Source organism: Leptonychotes weddellii, chromosome 12, assembly GCF_054177405.1.
Source record: "Leptonychotes weddellii isolate Sample4059 chromosome 12, ASM5417740v2, whole genome shotgun sequence".
Classification (NCBI taxonomy): domain Eukaryota; kingdom Metazoa; phylum Chordata; class Mammalia; order Carnivora; family Phocidae; genus Leptonychotes; species Leptonychotes weddellii.
This window is the reverse complement of record NC_138380.1, coordinates 78572017-78591900: the sequence shown is the minus strand read 5'-3', so window position 1 is coordinate 78591900 and position 19884 is coordinate 78572017. Positions and strand designations below refer to the sequence as shown.

Here is a 19884-nt window from a genome sequence, read left to right as displayed (position 1 = left end):
TTTTTAAAAAGATAAAACACTTGTGTGTGGCATGGGATCTTCCCCCTTTCTTCACAGGGCTGGCTCGTTCTTATTTCCATCTCACTTTATTTATTTATCTTTTTAAGATTTTATTTATTTATTTATTTAGAGAGCTGGGGGAGGGGCAGAGGAAGAGAATCTCAAGCAGACACCACACCCAGCGCAGAGCCTGACATTGGGCTCGATCCCATGACCCCAAGATCATGACCTGAGCCAAAATCAAGAGTCGGCCACTCAACTGATTGTGCCACCCAGGTGCCCCCAGATCTCACTTTATTTTTTTTAATTTATTTTTATTTTTTAAAGATTTTTAATTTATTTATTTGACAGAGAGAGACACAGCGAGAGAGGGAACACAAGCAGGGGGAGTGGGAGAGGGAGAAGCAGGCTTCCCCCAGAGCAGGGAGCCCGACGCAGGGCTTGATCCCAGGACCCTGAGATCATGACCTGAGCTGATGGCAGATGCTTAACGACTGAGCCACCCAGGCGCCCCCAGATCTCACTTTAAATGCCACCTTTTCATAGCTGCTTTCCTCGATCAGCCTCTCCATGTCTCTCACATCATCATGTTTGCATTCTCTCGAGGGCATCTATTCTTAGCTGACATTTCTGGGCTGATGGTCTCTTTTCCTATTAGAACCTAAGACTTCTAAGAGCAGGGACCTTGATTGTCTAGTTTACCACTATCTTCTCAGGATTTAGAACAGTTCCGGGCACAGAGTAGGGACTCAGCACATGTTTGTTGAATGACTAGAACTGAGTATTGGCTATTTATTCTCTTTAGACGGGACCTGGGCTTTCTCGTGCTCCGAAGTGCCCATTACTTCCTATTATCTCCCTAACCCAGCTTGTTTTGCTTTGTCAATTTACTTATCTACCTGGCCGCTCTAGGCATCTAATTTTTCAATCCCTGCTTATGTTACTCTAAGTAGCCTCAGTGTTTTGCAAGCAGCTGTATTTTATGTTTCTTTTCTTCCTTCAATGTCTTGCATGTAGTAGGAGGGCAAGGAATTAACATTCACTGAATATCTCTTACCAGTCAGGCATAACAATGCTCTAATTTAATGTATGTCCTCACAACACTGTGGGGCCAGTATTATTATTTGTGTCCATTTTATGGATAAGGACACTGAGGCTGAGAGGTGTTCATAATCCTCTAGTAAGTGACAGAGGGGGCACTGGAACCCATCTGGACAGCACGCACTGAATATGAACCTTTGGAAAAGGCTTGCTCATGTCTGAGGAGCAGGTGGCTATTTTCAATTTGCCAAGTGGAGATTGAGAAATTAAGTGAGTATTTCAGGTCAAGTTTTACTTGAACAGTCCGGCTATTTGCTTACTGATTTCATTCTGCTGAGTATATGAAGATTCAGCTTGAGGTATGTCTATACTGGCTAGAAGAGATTGGGGGATGTTAATCATGCCTTCTAAATGAGGGTCCTAATAAATGTCTGCTGTTGGTGGACATTATGGAATCTGACAGAAAGGAGATTTTCTTTTTTTCTTTTTGTTTTGTTGCTGTTAGAAAGAGAGAGAGCGTGTGCACAGGTGTGTGCACACGGAGTTGGGGGGGAGGGTCAGGGAGAGAGAGAGGAGGCGAGAGAATCTTAAGCAGCTTCCACACTCAGTGTGGAGCCCGACGCAGGGCTGGATCTCCCGACCTCGAGATCACAACCTGAGCCGAAATCAAGAGTCAGACGCTTTACCAACGGAACCACCCCGGCGCCCCTACAAAAGAGATTTTCTGAAGATAGCTGTTTTGATCGAATCGTCACGCCGTCACTGGCTCACTGGACAAAGACACTGAATGCACTGAATGAGTGCCACATCACCAAGCCGTCTTTTAAATAACAAAATCTTATTTTTATTTTAATTTTTTTACAGAAATTCAGTTATTCCAACAAATTTCTTTACATTTCCTGGACCTTAAAAAAATTACACACAACTTTTTGGACACAATACAACAGAAGAGAATGAGAAAGGGAGTCACTTTTTTTTTAAAAAAAAAGATAAAAACGTACTTCTTAACACTTAGTGATTTACAGGTGTGTTACCTATATGTACAAATGGTACATCATCAATGACCCATCCTCAGAGTATTGTGGTATGCTAAATTACACTTAGGTTTTATGGAAAACAATTTCACAAAACATTTGTATGTGGATAGGAAGCACGTTTTCATTTTTGTAAACATCACTATCAGTGATGTAGGCCTCCCAGTGGAGTCCTAAATCTGTAATTTACATGGATTAGAGAAAACCAACACTTTCTAATTTTCTTGTAGATAGAGAGGTACCTCCCTTTAAATAAAAGATGAATTCTTGAAAAGTTGTGTGTAATTAAATTTAGTAAGGAGGGTGTTTGGAATGCAGCGGGAGAGCTAATATTTAATGTTAACAGGTAACTCCCAGAATGGCTAATCCTTTAGAGATAATAAGTATTTCCTTAATTTGGTTCTTTAGAAAACCCATACCTTTGTGATTTGGGGATCACTCATTTGAGCATACCTGTAATATACTCTTAGCCATTTAAAACATAATCTCGTTTATGGTGAAAAGATAGTTGTACCAGGAACATTTGGCAAAAATGGGAGAGTTGTCTTAATAGAGACAGGGAACAAGAAATCAACTCCTATCTGTATCACTTTTTGTCTTATCCTCCATCTGGTGTTCCAGGGATGTATGCTAATTTGATCTTAATTTTGAGTCTAAAAATGAAGGCATTCTACATGTCCATGTTTTCTGCTCGGGTATAGGACATAGTTTGGCTCACACCGATTACTCCCCCCGCATGTATGTTTTAAGCTTGTGCCCATTCTCAAGAAGTTGGCTACTTCAGTATAACGTATTTTTCTGCTGTTGCATATTGGCAAGATATGTGATGAGGGTGATGGGGGGGAAGCCTGGGAGCAAAACATTGCTGAAGACAACTGACCAGTTTTAACTACTTCCAAATGTCAACCAACTCAAAGAAATCTGAGTATTCTTGAAAAACCAACATTAGTAAACCAACAGGCAACTTACTTCTACCAATTTTCTTGACCTGTATACGTATATATTCATTTATTTCTAAGGCTATTATTATTTATTTTGTTAGTACCACTTACTATCATTTAGAAATAGGTTTAATGGAATGATTTTTTTCTTAAACAGAAATGAGTACCTGTTAGTAAGGGAAAGAAAGGCTATGGATTTCTGACGACATGTACAGCAAAGAAATAGAAAAAAAAAAGAGGAGAGCTTTTAGATGCCTATTTATAAAGTATATTAAATTCCTATGCATTTACTAGGGAGAATTAGAAAAAAGTATTTATTTGATAGCAGCCTATATATTACATGTGAGCATCCAAGGTGAAATGAGCTTTCTATATTTTTCAGAGTTCCTTGATGCTGTTTCCTGAAAGATAGGGATAGCTATGTTGCTCGGGGACCTATGATGTAAAGATGTACTTCCTGTAATATACAGCTTGATGGAGTTATAGTATATGTCAGAAACACTTTCTCAGTAATAACTTGTACAGACAGATTAAACTGAACACAGACTCCATAAAAAGTTTGAAGTGTTACATCTCTTAACTGAGTGGTTGTAACTAATTACACAGTGAAATAAACACACGGCAGAGATGGGGAACCAAGGATCAGGGCTCCTGTGAAAATACGCAGAGGCATTTTCCTAAGCCGTCTTCCTCTGTAAATGATGCTTGATCAGCCTCTTGGCTGTTGAGAGAGGAATAATTTAGGATTGACTGCCTTTTTTTTAAAATAAGGTTGAAAGATTAAAGCTTTTTGTTTTCGGTTTGATTAAAAAAGGACAGTTTACAAACCTCAGTACATACATATTTTACATGTTAATTCTAGCACGTTTATATTCCTCTTTCTTAAAATATTTCCTGAATGTGATTTCTCATGAATGTGATCTGATCTTATTCGATGATAGCTTCCCTTGAGCTGGTGTTTAATCCGCTATCACATCTCCTTCCAGAAAATCACTCCCATCTCTGCCCATCCAGATTTAGAAGGTGCCTTGACAAGTAGATGGTTCACTCTTGTCCAGATCTGTCTCTGTACTCTGATTTCTTCCAAGTCTTCCTTCTTGATGTTGATGTACAAAAGCTCTTATTCGATTTGTTTAGCTGTTATTTGTTTTGTTTTGTGCTCATTCTAGAGAATATTGGCTTAGCAGAACTGCAGAAAGGGGTGGGGGGGGCAGGGGGAGGAGAAAGAGAAAGAGAAAGAAAAAATACATCATTTTCGGTCAGCAAGATTTTTGTGCATAGCTGTCACAGAAAAACCACACCAGCAAATGGTTTGAAGGCACTTTAGATTTGTTATCAGAGATGACTGAAAAGTTTGAGGCTCCTGTTCCATAAACAAACAGCACAGTCTCCCGGCAAGGGGAGCCCCCATCACCCAGACATGTGTGTTCCCCACATCCGGGTGAAGATTATAGGCTGCTTTGAAGGAGCAAGGAAGAATGTGAAATGATCCCAAGCATCAACGATTTTTCTGCCTGGCACAGAAATGTCTCACTTGAGCGTTTTCCTTTGCTTTCCAAGTGTTATTTATTTATTATACAATCAACATTGTAATAGCTGCAAAGGAGACATTGCTTTCTTCCCTATGTATCTTTCCGTTCCATATCTAAATGTGCACTTATTTAATACAGTTGGAATCACAGAATAGATGACATTTTTAACATATTAAAAACAATTTTCTACATTTCCACTCTGCATCATCAGCATCAATTTCCTTTTCTTTTTATTAAAGATTTTTTATTTTGAAGTAATCTCTACACCCAACATGGGGCTCGAACTCACAATCTCGATATTAAGAGTTGCATGCTCTACCGACTGAGCCCGCGAGGTGTCCCATTAGCATCAGTTTCCAAGAGCTGCAGAATATTCCATTCCATTCTCATTCCTTTCATTCCATGCCCAGTTCCCATTCTCAACTGTTTGACCACTGGCAGATTGTAGGTAGGTTTCCCATTTTTTTAAAATTTATCAAGAATAAATATCTTTGCATATAAAGCTCTGTTTGTTCTTTTAAATTCTTTCTTTAGGACAAATTCTTAGGGGATAAGCTGCTTTTCCTTTTGTCCAGCACACTACTAGGGACGATTCCTGTTTTTTTTTTTTTTTTTTTTAAAGATTTTATTTATTTGACAGAGGGAGAGAGTTAGCGAGAGCAGGAACACAAGCAGGAGAGTGGGAGAGGGAGAAGCAGGCTTCTCACCGAGCAGGGAGCCCGACAAGGGGCTCGATCCCAGGACCCTGGGATCATGACCTGAGCCAAAGGCAGACGCTTAACGACTGAGCCACCCAGGCGCCCCACGATTCCTGTATTGATACAACTAGACTACAAATAGTATGATTGACTCCTTTCTTTGGATGATTTCCATACACTTTGGCACTGTTAACCAGGGTTTAAGCGTCCCTTATATATTGTGAAGATGGGTAAATGCATCTAGATGGCCAGATTTGGGCTGAAAGGAAACAGCCTGTTGGGTTTTCATCACAGAGTACTTAGAAACTACAAATGATAATAAAACAATTGGTCCATTATTTAGTTACAGCCCCCGTTCCACATCACAAGATAAGATTATGGTTTCTGAATGAGTGCTAGAGAAACCTCTGGAAGATTCTGTTGTTTCTAGCATTTATCCCCTTGTTGTTTTCCAGTACACTTGAAAACACTTTAAAATATCTTATGCACATTACAGTTCTAATGAACTTCTCTCAGCGAGAGAACTCAGTTGCTTTAATGTACCCAGACTACACAGAGGATAATTGAAATGTGATCATGTCCTAATGATGATTAATCTGTAATGATTCTCTGAGATTGCATCACGCTGGTAGAAGTCCTATGGAAGGGAATGCTTTCTTCGGATATTATTAAAAGCAACAAAGGCAACCCATGGGTTTTACACCGAGCTACAGGTGCTTCTGAACCTTGAGCGCTCTCTGTTCTGCTGCCCCGGAGGCGGCCTTGCGAGATGGAATCCAAAGTCGGGTTTGTGTGTCCATGATTCCACTGCTCTAGCATTCTTCACTCCAAATATTTTTGTATTTCAAATGCACAGAGTGAAATGTCTGGGTTTTCCACTAAAATCCATGAAAGGTGCTAGCTGGGGTGGGGGAGAGGGAGGAGTGGGTGCAGGTTATAAATACATGAAGCAGGAGAGGGGAATGGGTTTTGAAAAGGTGGGTGTGCGCATGGAAGAGCAGGTAGCATACGGAAGTGCCAGGGCCCTATGTGGGTGAAGCAGGGGAAGAGGGAGGCAAGAAGGTAGCCCTCATTTTCTTGATGTCTGCAAATAAATATACCCCTGATTTCATGATAGAAAAGCCTGCTTTGGTGTGAACCATTTGTTGGCATCCAGGAACCAGAGACTCCCACTTTTTCCCTGGCTCTAAGCTGCTTGATTTGGCTTTATGACATCACAGTGGGCTGGGAAGAGAGCAGACAGGGCTGGAGGGGCTTTCAATCAGCACCCCCCCCGGCCCCCCCAGCACTGACAACCAAGCCTGAGGAGGAGAAGGCAGCTTCCTGCAGGGTAGGCATCTCCCTGGGAAGATCCTTAGCCTTCTTGTAGGAAGGGAACTGCTGGGGCCAATCTCACAAGGTTCCTGTTCACACCCCACCATCGGGGGTCTTACTCAGTTAGTGCTGCCCAAGGTGGGTCAGTCACCACCAATCCTTCTTGGATCTGCTGTCATCTTGGGTCACCCATATCCTCCATGTGACTGGATCCCTCACTGACCTCACCATTGATTAGTCAACCTTTCCCTCTTCAAGGTCTCTTCTTTGTTGACTTTGTTAGCCTTGGAACTGCACTCCCCACCTGCAGTGTCAAGGCTGGGCAGGGAGCTGAGGAGTGAACGGGAAATGAGAAGAGCCAGAGAGCCAGGCTGGACTTGGGTGGGGCCGGGGAGGCTCCCAGGGTACAAGATTGAAGGAGGCGCTCACTCTCCGGAGGGGGGCAAGGGCCTCCTGCCATTTGGCTCATAAGGTACTTGTTGTGCCTCGAACTGGCTGCTCATCAGCGCGCCTCCCGGGAATATCTGCTTGGAGTCTGAGCTCCTTAGACATTCATCCCAGGGTACTTGAGAATCCTGCAGACTCCAAGGCTAAAAATAACCAGTATGTTCGTGCCGGTGGGGACTGGAACACAAACTCCCCCCACAGTATCAGGAAAACACTTTGCCGGGAGCAGCAACATGAGAATGCCACTAGGATGACTTAAATAGCAAGCACAGTGAGGGCTTGGGCAGTGTGGGCCCTGCACGCAGATTTGGGAAGCCGGTAGGTGGAAGAGGATGAAAGGCAGGGTTTCCCTCTCCGGATGTGGCCATCATGTCTTCAGGCCAACGACTGGGACATCAGGGCTGTCTGCAGAATGGCGTGTGGTTACGCTGTGATCCCCGCTTTGTAAAACACTGTTTCTTTTCTGAACTTCCGCTCACATTTCCCATGCACCATGGCTACTGCATAGTTTAGGGGAGGCAATTTAACAGATGTCATATTCTCCCAGGTTTGTACAGAGCAGGACTGAATAAATAAGTCATTCAACACTGCTCTGGATCTTTGTTCGGTCGGGTTTGTCCTTGTAACATGTCATGGGGCTCTGAGTTGCCCATGTTCCATTTCTAAAGGGCTCTTTGCAAATCCTTTGCGGAGCTGTCATTTGAATCACTGCTCCAGAGAGCACCATTTATAATGGCCACATTGTCCAGACTATCTAAATGCTGCGTTGTTGAATTTTCTCTGTGTTTGCGGACTTTGAAAGGTCTCCTGTGGTCCGCTTCTGCTCATTGTTCCTATCAACCCATTCAATTAGGGCCCGGAGCCCCCACCGCCCCAGGATAGCTGGGGGTGGGGGGGGGTGGGGGGCGGGCAGGGGTCGGAGTGAGAAAAACGCTTGCTGGGAGCTTTTAGCACAATGGCTCCTGAATCTTTCCTGTGAAAATGAGGAAGGGAGGCATTCCAGACCATTTTTTCTCATTGACTCTATAAGCTTTGCCGTTTCTTCCCACTCCATTGTTTCAAACCACACCCACCTCTCACGGGGCCTCCTGACAGCCTTCCTGCCCAGGAGGCTGACACAGGCCCCTGGAAGTAAAGTCTCGCTTTCTGTGTCCCCAGGTGCTCTAGACGTGATGTGCCCCATGGTGGGCAGAACACGTTAAAGATGGCTGTAGATTCTTTATTTTATTTTTTTTAAGATTTTATTTATTTATTTGACAGAGAGAGACAGCGAGAGAGGGAACACAAGCATGCGGGGTGGGAGAGGGAGAAGCAGGCTCCTGGCTGAGCAGGGAGCCCGATGCGGGACTCGATCCCAGGACCCTGGGATCATGACCTGAGCCGAAGGCAGACACTTAACCGACTGAGCCACCCAGGTGCCCTGGCTGTAGATTCTTTAGCTTTCTTCTCATTTGCGGGGCGGGGGGGGGGTTGTCTCTGTTCCTCTCCCTTTGAATCTAGGCTTTGAGGGACCTGGCGGTGGCGTCTGGATGGCTCAGTCAGTTCAGCCTCCGACTGGTGATTTTGGCTCAGGTCATGATCTCATGGGTTGTGAGATCAAGCCCGGAGTCCAGCTCCCTGCTTAGCAGGGCATCTGTCTGAGATTCTCTCTCTCTCTGCCCCTCCCCCCACTAACAGAGCTCTCTCTCTCTCGTCTCTAAAATAAATAAATAGATCTTAAAAAGAAAAGAAAAGAAAAAAAAAGAGTACTGGCAGTTTATTTTTTGTTGTGGCAAAAACACATAAAATAAAATTCACCATCTTAACCACTTTGACGTTCAGGAGTGTTTAGTATATTCACATCGTTGTGAGACAAATCTCCAGAACTTTTCCATCTTGCAAGTCTGAAACTCCATTTCCCTGAAACAACACTCCTTTTTTCCCCCTTCCCCCGTTCCTCGGTAACTGCCATTCCTTCTGTTTCTACCAGTTGGACAACTTTAGATAGCTCCTGTGAGGGGAATCATACGGTGTCTGTCTTCTCATGACTCTGCAGGCTCAAGAGAAACTTCTGTCCCTCCCTTAACCACACAGAAGAATCTAAATTGGGGGTCTTTTCCAGAATAAGTTGTTTTTTTTTTTTTAAAGATTTTATTTATTTATTTGACAGAGAGCAACACAGTGAGAGAGGGAACACAAGCAGGGGGAGTGGGAGAGGGAGAAGCAGGCTTCCCACAGAGCAGGGAGCCCGATGTGGGGCTCGATCCCAGGACCTCGGGATCATGACTTGAGCCGAAGGCAGACATTCAACGACTTAGCCATCCAGGCGCCCCCAGAATAAGTTATTAACATAGATCAATTTTATCTGAGTGACCCATCTGTATGGAAGGGCAAACATCTAATTATCAAACATTTGCTCTTCTTATCGCTCTGTATGCATTCCTCTGATGTTCCAGGCCCCTACCCCCAGAATGACATCTATATCCCATTTTGCCCATCTTTGGGATTTCCATGTTTACGTGGATTCCCCGGCGTACACCTATTAAATTTGATTTTCTCCTGTCAATCTGTCTCAAGGCAATTTGATTTTTAGTCCAGCTAGAAGGAACTTTGAGGGGACAGGAATTCCTCCTCCCCAATGTTTTCTTTATTTTTTTTACATATATTTTTTATTTAAAAAAATTTTTTTAAAGATTTCATTTATTTATTTGACAGAGAGAGATATAGCAAGAGATGGAACACAAGCAGGGGGAGTGGGAGAGGGAGAAGCAGGTTTCCTGCTGAGCAGGACCCTGGGATCATGACCTGAGTTGAAGGCAGACGCTTAACGACTGAGCCACCCAAGCGCCCCATTCCCCGATGCTTTCTTGACATAAGAAAAGTCATTGTCATTGTCAAAGTCATTGTAAGTCCCCAGCTGTTTTGTGATTAATGCCTGACCAGCATTACTTGCCTAAGCACATATCTTGCAGAACTTCCTGGGATATGTGAAAACTGTAGAAAAAGAGACTTCAGTAGTTGATGATTTTAAGGGAACAGAAAAATGTAAAAATCAACAGCCACGACCAGGCCAGGAAGATAACCTCACCATATCAGAGACAATGAATTGGTGGTAAAACTCTCAGTGCTGTTTCAAAAGGAAAAATTGACCTCACACACATTCTTGAGCTGTTTTTGCAGTATAGAAGCCACTTTGAGCACTTGAACACTGGATTAATTGGAGCCAGAGACTGAATGATGCCAACCCTTGCCGGCCTTGTGACTTCAATTACCCAGGACCTGGACACTGTTAACTTACGATGACTTTTGCCCCAATTTCATATGGGATGCTCCTTGGCCCAGCCCTTCCATGAATATGCATGCACTCTTAGCTTAAAATTGCTCCAATTTTGTTGTTCAGGGAGATGCTGCTTTGGGAAATATCTCTGGTGTTCTTACTTGTTGCAAGTGAAATCCTTCCTTTTCTACTCTTTGGCCTGGTTGTGTCTTTTGGCTCAGCACCCACCAAGAGGCAAACCCTGTTTTGGGTTGTAGTGTGATAAACACGGGTGTGCAAATACCTCTTCAAGACCCTGCTCTCAATTCTTTTGGCTATATACCCAGAAGTGGGATTGCTGGATCATATGGTAGTTCTATTTTTAATTCTTTGAGAAATCTCCATATTGTTGCACCATCTTATGATCCTATCAACACTGCACAAAGGTTTTAATTTCTTCATGTCTCTCTGACACTTACTTTCTGCTTTTTTTGGTGGGGGGGGATGGTAGTGTTAAAAGTAAAACTACAGGCCCCAAATGGTATCAGTTAGGTTAAGGCCCTAAGTCAGTAAACCAAGACTTTTTTTTTTTAAGATTTTATTTATTTATTTGAGAGAGAGTGAGAGAGAAAGCACAAGTGGGGAGGAGGGGCAGAGGGAGAGGGAGAAGCAGACTCCCTGCTGAGCAGGGATCCTGACACAGGGCTCAATCCCAGGACCCCGAGATTATGACCTGTGCCAAAGGCAGATGCTTAACAGACCTAGCCATCCAGGTGCCCTCAGTAAACCAAGACTTAATCCTTAACCTGACTGCAATTTTTTTTTTATTAAAGATTTTATTTTTAAGTAATCTTTCTACACATAATGTGGGGCTTGAACCCACATCCTAAGATCAAGAGTCACACACTCCACTGAGCCAGCCAGGAGCCCCAACCTAACGGCAATTTTAACCTTTAACCAGTCAGCATGGGAATTACCTGGTCAGCAGAAGGAAACTTACTGACAGACCCTTTCCATTCGCCCGGGTGACTGTGCCTAAAACAATGGATTCTTTGCTAGTAATTTCCTTTTTTCTGCTCCCTCTCTATCTTTAAAAACATTTTCTTTTTTGTACCCCTTTGGAACTCCCCTCTACTTGTGAGATGAGATCTGCCCAACTCATGAATCGATTAATAAAGCAAATTAAATCTTTAAGATGTGCTGAGTTGAATTTTTGTAATGTAACTGTAGCCATCCTAATGAGTGTGAGGCGACATCGCAATGTGGTTTTGATTTGCCTTCTCTGAACATCTTTTGAGTACAGGCGGTTTCTGATTCCTCTGCTGGAGTGACCATATGGGTGAGGCCGTGGTAGCATATGGAGAGCGAGAGAGGCCCAGCTGAGCCCAGCTCTCCAGCCTTCTATTCCAAGGGGCCCACATGTGAGTGAAGTCATCTTGGACCCTCCATGCCATTCAGCCACCTGCTGAAGGCCGCCAAGTGACCCTAGTTGATGCCACACGGAGCAGGAGACTTGCCCAGCTGGGCCCTTCCTGAATTCCTGATCCACACAATTGTGAGATATAACAAAAGTGGTTGTCAGTAGCAGTCCTAACGTGTGTGAGTTTTTCCAGCAGAACTTTTTTTTTTTTTTAAAGATTTTATTTATTTATTTGACAGAGACACAGTGAGAGAGGGGATACAAGCAGGGGAAGTGGGAGAGGGAAAAGCAGGCTTCCTACTGAGCAGGGAGCCCGATGTGGGGCTCGATCCCAGGACCCTGGGATCATGACCTGAGCCGAGAGCAGACACTTAATGACTGAGCCACCCAGGCGCCCCTCCAGCAGAACTTTGACACGGTTTTAAGCCACAAAGTTTTGGGATAGTTTGTTAACGTGGCATAGAGAGCTGGAACAGTGGGCAAATGCCCTTTCTCGGGCTGGTTTAGATTCACTGTATTCAGTACACTGTAAATGACCAGTGTGGCTGGACAGCTGACACAGTGCTCCCGGCGCAGAGAGCGTGCCACTGTCTCTGACTTGTTTTTCCCTCCTGACCCAATTTCTAGAGAAGCAACACCTGAAACCCCAACTTCCACTTTCCTATTGCATCCATAGTCTCTCTCCGGGTGATCATTAGTTTGTCCCTCTGACCGCAGGGGGTTTGGATCTGGGCTGAAAATAAGTGCATGCTCACAACATAACTTTGGCGCTGAATTAAGAAAAAAAGTCCAATACTGATTTTGGCTGCAGTTTGATTACCACTAGCTTTATAGGTGATCAGAGGGTCTGAATTTGTTGTAGTTGTTGTGTAATTGACCAGTGGGTTGATGAAAGCCAGGGTATACTTCACCTTCACGTGCTAAATCTTTACTTGCACGCCACCGTCCCACTCACAATCCCCACCAGCACACTCCCCAGCCCTGACCGCAGTGCTCTAGGAAGACAGCCGGATAGGAAGCTACCGCCCAGTCACCAGGCCGTCTAGATTCTCTAAGGCCTTCTTACCCTAGCAGAAAGGCCACACCAGTCCTCCTTTCTGGGTCCTATAATTTACTTTGCATCCAAATTCTTATTTGGGACTGAGCTAGTGCATGTGACTGCCGGCTTGGTGGCATCTACAGTGTTAGTAAAGGCTGCTGAGGCAGAGGGATAGGGAGTTGGGAGAAAGGAAAGAAGGAAAATGTATAGTAGTTCCCCCATATCTATGGTTTCGCTTTCTGTGGTTTCAGATGGAATCATTAACATTTTTTTCAAAAGGAACCAATGATTCCACAAGTTTCTGTCCCTCATTTGCATACCCAACCAATCCTAGTTAACCTACTTTTTTTTTTTTTTAAAAGATTTTATTTATTTGAGAAAGAGAGAGCATGCGAGAATATAAGCCGGAGGGAGAGGCCGAGGGAGAAGCAGAGGGAGAAGCAGACTCCCAGCTAAGCAGGGATCCCAATGAGAGGCTCAATCACTGGGCCCTGGGATCATGACCTGAGCCAAAGGCAGATACTTAACTCACTGAGCTACCCAGGTGCCCCCTAGTTAACCTACTTTCAATCTCTGTTTTATATAGAGGACCTAAATAAGAACTGTACTCCTGACCTGTAGCCTTTAGAATTCTACCCCTTCTGTTGTCTTCCTCAGAACAAGAGTCAGGTTTCTACCTGAGTCTGTGTCTCCTGAATTGCAATTCTAACTGCCCAAATAAATGCCTGTTGGCTTAAATTTTCAGGGAATTCTTTCTTGGTCGACACAATGGAGGAGTTAAGAAATAGAAGAGGACCTCCCTGTCCCTGTCAATAATCCACCAGGTCAGTGCTTCTCAAACCTCACTTTGTCTCAGAATCACCTGGTGATCTTGTTAAAAGTGCAGAATTTGACTCAGTAGGTCTGAGGTAAAGCCTGCGAATTTGCATGTCTATCTCCCAGGTGATGCCAAGGTGCTGGACTGCACTCCCTGAGTCAGACACTGTGTCCTCTTCACCTTTGTATTCCCAACTTAATGAGGTGCTTGGTATATCATAGGTACTCAAAAGTTGTTTGTTGAATGAAACCAAACCAGGCACAGGCATTCATGAAAAACTAATATTGAGCAACTTAGTAGAGGTACTCAGTGACTTGCAAACTCAGTGCAGACTTCTAGAGGCTTTCCATTCCTTCCACTGCCATGAAGGAGCGGAGGTGGGTGAGGGGCTCTCTCACCCTCAGCCCGCAGATGGAGATTTTAACACTTGGCTTTAACTAAATATATAGTAGTACAAATATGTAAAGAGGTATCTGGGAAATGAAAAATGTACCATCTGAGACAGTCCTGCCACATTTTCTTCCTTTCTTCCCCTAGGTTCTTCTTTTTCTTTAAACAAAACAAAACAAAACAAAACAAAACACCAGGGCGCCTGGCTGGCTCAGTTGGAGGAACACGTGGCTCTTGATCTTGGGGTTGTGAGTTGGAGCCCCACACTGGGTGCAGAGAGTACTAAAAAAAATAAACTTAAAAAAAAATCTTTATATTCTCTGCCTTTCTCGCTATCTTTTTCTGTGTCCTACCTCCCTTTAGATCTGAGATATTGATTTTCATATGGAGGGTTGGAGGATATTTGCTAAACTATTCTTCTGGCTACTCCCGTAGATCTTCTAACTGAGAAGGGGCAGAGAGTGGCCTAAGAATCAGGTGCTGATAACTGTGCATTAGTCCTGTATGCAGCAGATGACTGGACTTTGACAGCAGGCTCAACGCTTTCTCATGTGACATTCTCTAGGAAGTAAGTAATTCATGAGAAGGAATTTTGAGTGTTAATTCATGAACATCTCTTTTCTTCCTCTTGTCCCCATTGAGAAATACTGCAGAATCTATTGCCAGCAAGAAAACAGGCACATTTCCTTGGTAGAAGTGTTGACAATAGAATGTTGGTGCTGGTTTGTTAATCCTAATAATATCCACTGTCCAGTTTTAACATGAAGCCATTCCATATTGCATAGAGGCTGAAAGGCTTTTATTAATGAAGCCCAAAAAACATACGCATGGCAGGGTAGGACGTCAGCATCCTCAATTCTTAGTGCATTGCACAAGAACTAATAAATCCTGTGTCAATCTTAATGTGCCAGCCCCAGCTTAGCGACTTCTCCTGCGCTCCTCTGAAATTTTTCATGATTGTTTTGCCTTTCCATTTTATGAACTAGCTCATGACTAACACTTCACTATGTGGTCATGACAATCCTTTACAAATATAAATAAAAGCAAAACTAAATTGAGTATTACCGCACACGATATTGCAAATCACGCAACCCAAATGTGTTGGCTTCTCAAAATAATAAATTTGTCTCTGTTGATATTGAATATTCAGCCTCACACATCTGCCTCTGAGCTTCTTCCCCTTCCTGTTCAGGGTAAGACTGATAATATGTATCATTTCCCTCCCTCCCTCTCTCAAGCTCAAATTCACAGGCTTTCTCTTCTCCACTTTCTTGAGAGTCAACTGGCCTTCCTTGATAATATAAATTTCCTGATTTTCTTGGAGACATACAATTTATTGCTAAATGTATGTGTTCTGAAGCCATTTTCTCTGGCTCTGAATTCTAATTCCACCATTTACTGGTTGGGTCACTCTAGAGAAGTTCTTGAACATTTCTGTACTTCATTTGAAAAATGGGGGTACCCCCTTCCCAAGGCTTCCTGAAGATTGTGACTGAGATGATGCTTACAAGGTGTTTATGACTTAAAAGGCAAACCTGGCAAATAGGAAGAGGTCAATAAATATTGGCAGGTTGTTTTTATCGTTTGTTAGTTTTTTGTTTTGAATGCACAATCGTATAAATAGCACCATGTCGTTCCAGAAATACCACATACATATACTAACCAACAGTAAATCATGGAAACATTTACTTTTCCCAGAGACAGGATGGCCGAATGGTTCAGACTGGGGACAATGGACACAGACTGTTTGGGTGTGAACTTCAATTTTACTACTTACTGGCTCTGTGATCTTGGGCACGTGACCTGGCCTAGTTTCCTCATGTGTAAAATGGGGGTAGACTAGTCTTGTCTATACAGCTGTGGTGGGCGTTAAATAAGTTCCCTCATGGTGAGTACTATGTGAACTCTTCCCACTGTTAGTATGATTGTTATTGCTGCGAGGTGGAGTTTTACCGGGTCTGTACCTAGCTAGCCCCTCACTCTACTTTTCTTAGAGCATTTAGAAATCTTACAATTGTAAATTTTCTCTGTGTCTGCAATGTGTGTAAATCCTCTTAGAGGGGCGCCTGGGTGGCTCAGTCGTTGGGCGTCTGCCTTCGGCTCAGGTCATGGTCCCAGGGTCCTGGGTCAAGCCCGGCATCAGGCTCCCTGCTCTGTGGGAAGCCTGCTTCTCCCTCTCCCACTCCCCCTGCTTGTGTTCCCTCTCTCCCTGTCTCTCTCTCTGTCAAATAAATAAATAAAATCTTTAAAAAAAAAAATCCTCTTAGAAACTATATAAGGCTCTTGACAGCTTTATGACTCAGGAATGTCTTTCTCAAGGATGGGGGCCATCTCTGAAATGTAATCGTCAAGAGAGACAGCTCCCCCGTCTCCCAGTTTCTGTGGGAGGGTAGGAGCCTACCTTCAGCGGCACCTGCTCCAAGTTGCAAAGCTCCCTCTGTCATGAAGATAAGGCGAGCTTATTTTTCCTGTGCATAAAACCAATTAACCCAGATGGTCGCCCTCAATTAACCAGCTAAATCTAGGGTGAATGGTCTATAATAAATGGTCTTGAGGACTAGTTACCTTTTATCCTGAAAACATGTATATTAACAGGTTGTATCTGCTTGGCTTTATAAAAAGGTGAAATTGCATCTGTCTTTGCCTTCTCTAAGCGGGTTGACTGTGCTGTGCATCACGTTCTGGTTTAATGCTTTTTAAATAATTAAGCACTGAGTTTTTCTTTCTCTACTAGTGTTATAGAGAGGTAAGTACTGGTAAATCCGTATTTGCGCATCAGATTGCTTTATTTAATGCCTGGCCTCTTCTAGCACAGAATTTACAAGAGGGAAGGGACTATTAAAAAAAAAAATTCTTAGGGGCGCCTGGGTGGCTCAGTCGTTAAGTGTCTGCCTTCGGCTCAGGTCATGATCCCAGGTCCTGGGATCGAGCCCCGCATCAGGCTCCCTGCTCAGCGGGAAGCCTGCTTCTCCCTCTCCCACTCCTCCTGCTTGTGTTCCCTCTCTCACTGTGTCTCTGTCAAATAAATAAATAAAATCTTAAAAAAAAAAATTCTTAGAGGGTACTAAAATCGGTGTTATTAAAAAGGGATTTGCTAATAATTACCTAATAAAACCCAGCTGGTGCTCCCCTGTCTTCTTCCAAATCATTCTACAGGCTTCTGTGAAATTATGATAAGGCGCAGCTCTTCAAAACCTAAACTCATTCTCTTTTCCAGGAAACAAGGAAGCTTTTATTCCTCAGGATATGGACTTAGGGACTTGAGTGAGTTGTTAGCAGGGAGTTCAGGATCGTGAGGCTTTCCATTGCCATTATTACCACAAATTTAATAGCCCTCATCCTAATTATCCATATGGATGTTTGTTGTAATGAAATAAAACATTCAAGTATGATGTATGCTTCCTCTCCAGACCAAAGGGAAGTGGACCGCAGAGTCCAGAAGGCAATTTATAATCAAGGTCTGATCAAGCACACATGCATGGGTGCGTGCGCACACACACACACTCACACTCTACTGCCCCTACTAGAGAAGTAGCCAAGAATTAATGCATTTAGTGAATGTGTGATCCATCACTGATTGGCTGACATCGGTTAGCTGCAAATGACATAGTAATAAGGGAGAGCCAGAGATCATGTGAATTGGAGAATTTTAGGGCTTTCTATAATGCAGAAGTGAATAGACTGTGCTTGGCTGAAAACTTTTTAGGGGAGACTCTTTGCTATGGAATCAACCCCGTAGCTCAACAACACCCATCAGGCCTTGCACGGCCTTTCCTCACCACTCCAGCCTCCCCTCAGGGGTCCCTCCCCTCCCACTTAATGTGACCTGCAGGCCTCAGAATGGATCCTCCAGGCCTGCCTCCCTGCTCCTGGAAACACCCTCCCTCCATTTTCTAGCCACTGAACACCCTCTCATGTTTCAAATGTCTTCTCAAGTCACTTCCCTGGAAGGCCTGCATTCTGCCCCCATCATCCCTTATCAGAGCTGCCCAGTCCTTCTATACAGCAAGCCGTCTGAGGGCAAAGGCCACTGCGGGTAAGTCTCTGTGTCCCAAACACCTAGATCAGGGCTCAGCAGATAGAAGATGCTTAGTAAACCTCCCTGTGCTTTTTGAAAGGAGCCTTAGGCCTAGTTACGGACTGAATCGTGTCCCCATAATTCCTATGTTGAAGCCTTCACCTCCAATTGTGACTATATTTGGAGATAGGGCTTTTTAGCAGGTAATCAGGGTTAAACTGGGGTCATAAGGGTGGGGCCCTGACCCAACAGGAATGGTGTCCTTCTAAGAAAAGAAACTGACACCAGGGGTATGCACGCAGAGAACAAAGGCCATGTGAAGACCCAGCAAGAAGAAGGCCATCTGCGAGCCAAAGGGAGAGGCTTCGGGAGAAATCGGACCTGCCCACATCTTTGATCTTGGACTTCCAGCCTCCAGAGCTGGTGAGGAAATCTATTTCTGTTGTGTAAGCTACCCAGTCAGTGGCACGTTGTCATGGCAGCCCTAACAGACTAAGACAGGTATCACAAGGCCAACCTTTTGGTTTTCTTTGTTGGCAGGTAAGTCCCCCCAGGGCCAGGGAGACAGAGTTTGCCCAAAGTCATCCAGCTAGTTAGCTGAAGACCTGGATTAGAATTCGGGGCTAGACTCGTGTTCTTTCTCCACTAGCTTTTCTTTTTTCCCCAGAGAAAAGCTTTTTGCAAGTGACTCTCTTAGGGATTCCAGTTCTACTTATGAAACAGAATTGAGGGCAGCTGCCTTGGTCTCTGGCCCCGAAGCCACCCTGCCCAGGCTCTCCCCTCTTCCCCGCCCCTTCTCTGCATTGTACCTCGGCGGCTCTCTAAGGATTCATGGACTCGAGTTTGAACGACTGCTGTACCCCATGCTGCCTCTATTACACATACAATATCACAGATCTTCCCAATTTACCGTGTTCTCTCACACTGACATAAGGCATTAGAAACCTGTTGTGACAGAGCAAAGCCACCTGGGTCAGTAGGGGCAAGGTACGATGGCATGGAGACTGGAGGATTAGGATTCCAGAGAAGAAAAGGCCTCTGCAATTGATTTGACCCTATCCTGGGGAGATGATAAAGATGACTGCAACAGATAATGTAGAATCATCTAGAAACCGGGTGTGTCCCAACCACGGTTCTGGGATCCATTTTGTAAGTCTGCAAATATACACATGGCTCCCTCCATCGCGAGGGGTACTGAAGTTTTGGTAAAGCTACTTTGATGATGACCAGGAGAAAAAAAATCCTATGGCCTTAGAGAGCCCTGCCTCAGAAAGGGGCTTTGTAAATGCTGTATGGCCAAGGGCGGTGCTTCTCCAGACGTGGCCTCTGGATCTTCTTGGATCTCAATCACTTGGGTGTTTGTGGCTATGTAGATTCCAGGATCTTGGCCGGACTTAATCCCCAGGTGATTCTCATTTGCATTCAAGTTTAAGGTTGTTAGCCCTTGGGCTTTGGAATCAGAGAAAAGTCTGAATCTTGGGTCGGCCATTTCCTGGATGTGGACAAGTAATTTTACTAGCCATAGCTTTGGCATTCTTTTTTTTTTTTTTTTTTTTAAAGATTTTATTTATTTATTTGACAGAGAGAGAGAGAGCAACAGCAGGAACACAAGCATGGGGAGTGGGAGAGGGAGAAGCAGGCTTCCTGCCAAGCAGGGAGCCCGATGCGGGGCTCGATCCCAGGACCCTGGGATCATGACCTGAGCCGAAGGCAGACGCTTAACGACTGAGCCACCCAGGCGCCCCAGCTTTGGCATTCTTATCTGTGAAATGGACATAGTACCTATTTTATGGGGTTGTTTGAGGAATCAAGGTCAGCATTTAACACTCATTCTCCCTGGGGAAAGACAGAGAGGAGATGAACTAGAGTAGAAGTGAGAAAGACCTCAGTTCTAAGACCTCCCTGTGAATTTTTTACTATTTTGACATACACACACACATAAAAACCAAAACCAAAAC

The 19884-nt window shown here is 44.1% G+C and overlaps 1 protein-coding gene across 1 annotated transcript in view; it reads right to left on the bottom strand.

The window, feature by feature from the left end:
* Positions 1-1928: 1928 nt before the first annotated feature.
* Positions 1929-19884, bottom strand: part of LHFPL3 (LHFPL tetraspan subfamily member 3) — a 477483-nt gene continuing 459527 nt past the window's right edge. The window contains exon 3 of the mRNA XM_081800673.1: positions 1929-4205. Within this exon, the coding sequence (XP_081656799.1) occupies positions 4177-4205 (29 nt within the window). The 3' untranslated portion in view covers positions 1929-4176. The remainder of the gene's footprint in view (positions 4206-19884) is intronic.